This window comes from Atractosteus spatula, chromosome 6 (assembly GCF_055471065.1).
Source record: "Atractosteus spatula isolate fAtrSpa1 chromosome 6, fAtrSpa1.hap1, whole genome shotgun sequence".
NCBI lineage: Eukaryota > Metazoa > Chordata > Actinopteri > Semionotiformes > Lepisosteidae > Atractosteus > Atractosteus spatula.
This window is the reverse complement of record NC_142711.1, coordinates 13882332-13885057: the sequence shown is the minus strand read 5'-3', so window position 1 is coordinate 13885057 and position 2726 is coordinate 13882332. Positions and strand designations below refer to the sequence as shown.

Genomic DNA, 2726 nt, shown 5'->3' with positions numbered 1-2726 from the left:
CTGACTATGTATTTGCGAGAGGTATTGAATGCTCTGTAAGAATTCCAAATCATAATTTTAATGCCATTTTAAACAGCATACTACAGTAACAATAACCCTATCAAAGTAACATGGAATTGAATTGTATTGTTCAGTTCAAGTGGAAGTATTGTTTATTCCAGTTCTTCCAATGTACCTGGTTCTTTCAGAGTTTAAAACATGATTATTACCACCTGAGTACTTGCACATGCTTCACAGCTTTTAAAGTACCATTATTTTACTGAGGCCAACATTTCAGATTGTACTTAATACCTTAGACAAGTAGCCTAACAGCATCACATTCTTATATCCATTGTCTTCTAATCCATGAAGCTGTAAACTCCAGAAGTCATTTTTAAGAAAGTGTTTGAGGAAGATATCTGGAAGTATTCATCCCTTTTCAACCTTTTCTCAGAAATTAAACTGTACCTTAGCTTCTGACTAAGGATATTTTACAAGCCACTCATTCTTCTCTCATTGGTGTCACGGCAACATTCATTCTTGAGAATTTTACACACTCCATCTCTAAACTGTACTTCTGCTAAGTCAGAGTGAGAATCGCAGCTCACACAGCTTGCTGCAGAGACCTTATGACCTTTTGTTCTCTCGTATTTACAACTGAGAACAACTCTGTTGGTTTTTACTGGCGAGGGCAGTCATTAACTCAGCTGTCACTTATTACCGCTCGCCCTAGTGGCACCACGCCCACAAGTCACCCATTCTTAATCCAGGAGTTGTTTCAAAAAGATTTTATTTTAAAAAAATCCAAAATTATTTACAAGCTTTATATATATATAAAAAAATCAAACATGCTCAGGCTTTTTTTTTGTACGCCAACAATACAAAGTTTGGAATTGTAAAAATGTACCGTAACTGTAGAACTATTTTAATACATTTAAATGTATATAAAAACATAAAATAACTTAATATAGAAAATAGTTCAGCTTCTTTATAAAAGGGACTATGGCAGTTTTATCACATTTCTGTATTTGAATTAAGATAGAAACATTCTGTAACCCTTTTTAACCCTTTAGATATATAGCTGGTTTGGTTTATCTGCTTACAGTACAGTTTTGCTACAGCTGGTTCGTTCAAATTCCTTTGCAGTCTCTTTGAGGTATCAGGTCTTTTCTTTTTATCAAGTCCGTTAAACATTTGATCAAGTTTGTTCTTGTCACCGACACTCGGCACTCGTGGAGCCCACGAAAGAGGAATTGGGAAGGTGCTTGAAGAAATTTCGGAGGCTGGTCAGCTCTCGGGTGAGCTGCTCGATGGTTTTGTGCAAGCGTTCATTCTCCGCGCTCAGCTCGATCATCTTCTGCTGCATTTCCAAATTGCGCTGCTTCGCTTTGTCCCGGCTCTTCCGCACGGCGATGTTATTCCGCTCCCGCCTCTGGCGGTACTCCGGGCTGTACCTGTCCACAGCCTTTTTCCCCTTGTCCTTGCCGCTCTTTCGGGAGGCGGGGTGGACCGACGAGGGCTCCGGAGTGGTCGGCGGCGTGGGCTGCCCCGTGTGCAGGCTCACGGCGGTCTGCGCGCAGGTCTCGATCTGCGAGGGCAGGGACGAGGACATGTCGCTGTCACTCCAGTCCGACTCCTGTTTGATGGGGGCGCTGAACACCCCCTTCTGGAAGCTGCCATCCTGCTTGCCCCCGAAGTCCTTCTGGCTGCCCACGCCGGCGGCAGGGGAGACGGAGGCGGCGGCGGCGGCGGAGGAGGAGGAGACGTGCAGGTTGCCGGGCGCAGCGTTAGCGTGCAGGTAGTTGAAGTCCGCTTTCTCCTGCTTCACGCTGCTGTTGAAGAGGTCCGCGAAGAGCTCGTCGTTGTACAGCTCCAGGTTTGGCACGGAGGGCATGGAGTCGATGTAAGAGCTGAAGTCGATGGCACTCTCGTCGTCGTACATGGCCGGAGCGGTGCTGAGCTCCGCCAGGCTGCTCTCCTCGCCGCGGCCGGGCTTGCAGATCCCCTGAGCGGCGCTAACCTTACTGTCGTAGAAGTTGGCAGGCTCCATTGCCCAGTTCATAGGGCATGGTGGCGAGACGCACTGAGAATCCAGGCTGTATATCACACTCATGAACGTAGTTTTAATCTCGCTCTCTTGTCTGGGCTTAGTCGAGCGCTGACCTGTCTTTTTTTTGGGGTTTGTTTTGCAACAAGTCCTCGCAAAATGGAAAGGTGCGCTCAATAAAAAAAAACCCAACAAAGTCGTGCACTGACAAAAAAAAAGTCGCGCAATAAATGATCAGGTTTGTTACCCCCCCACCCCCCTTTTTTAATTATAAGGGGTTACACCTGTGCAGAAAACTGTCCAGGAAAAGTTTTCCTCCTTGCTCAGCTGTAAGCAGTCCGTTCGGCGCCCTGCTTGCAGGCGGCGTGGGGTTTTAACTTCCAAGGTCAGAATCGCGCAGTCAGTCACAGGAGCAGCGAGCGAGCCACGACCGACCAGCACTCTGCAGCACTTGTCACTTGTCTGAAACTTTCCAAGTGCGCACACAGTGTTTATCTATCTCGCTGCCTGACGTCACGGCCTCACCTCCCCCCCGAGGGAGCCGGCAGTGACCAGTTCCTATTTGAGGAGAGCGGGGTGGGCTCGCTCCTCCCCCCTGCCGGGGCAGCGCGGGGTCCGGCGCCGCTCCTCGCACTCCGGCGCTCACTTCACGGCGAGCGGCTGGCCCGAACGGGGGCAGCCTTTCTTTTTTAACCCCCCA

The 2726-nt window shown here is 48.4% G+C and overlaps 1 protein-coding gene across 1 annotated transcript; it reads right to left on the bottom strand.

Annotated features, from left to right (window-relative positions):
* Positions 1-752: 752 nt before the first annotated feature.
* cebpd (CCAAT enhancer binding protein delta) lies at positions 753-2489 on the bottom strand. Its single transcript, XM_088918180.1, has one exon. The coding sequence runs from the start codon at positions 2090-2092 to the stop codon at positions 1193-1195; it is 900 nt and encodes a 299-aa protein (XP_088774306.1). The 5' UTR covers positions 2093-2489; the 3' UTR covers positions 753-1192.
* Between the last annotated feature and the right edge of the window lie 237 nt (positions 2490-2726).

What these genes read in the sequence shown, in the direction of transcription:
- cebpd (XM_088918180.1), bottom strand. Translation starts at nt 2,092, where the DNA reads ATGAGTGTGATATACAGCCTGGATTCTCAGTGCGTCTCGCCACCATGC.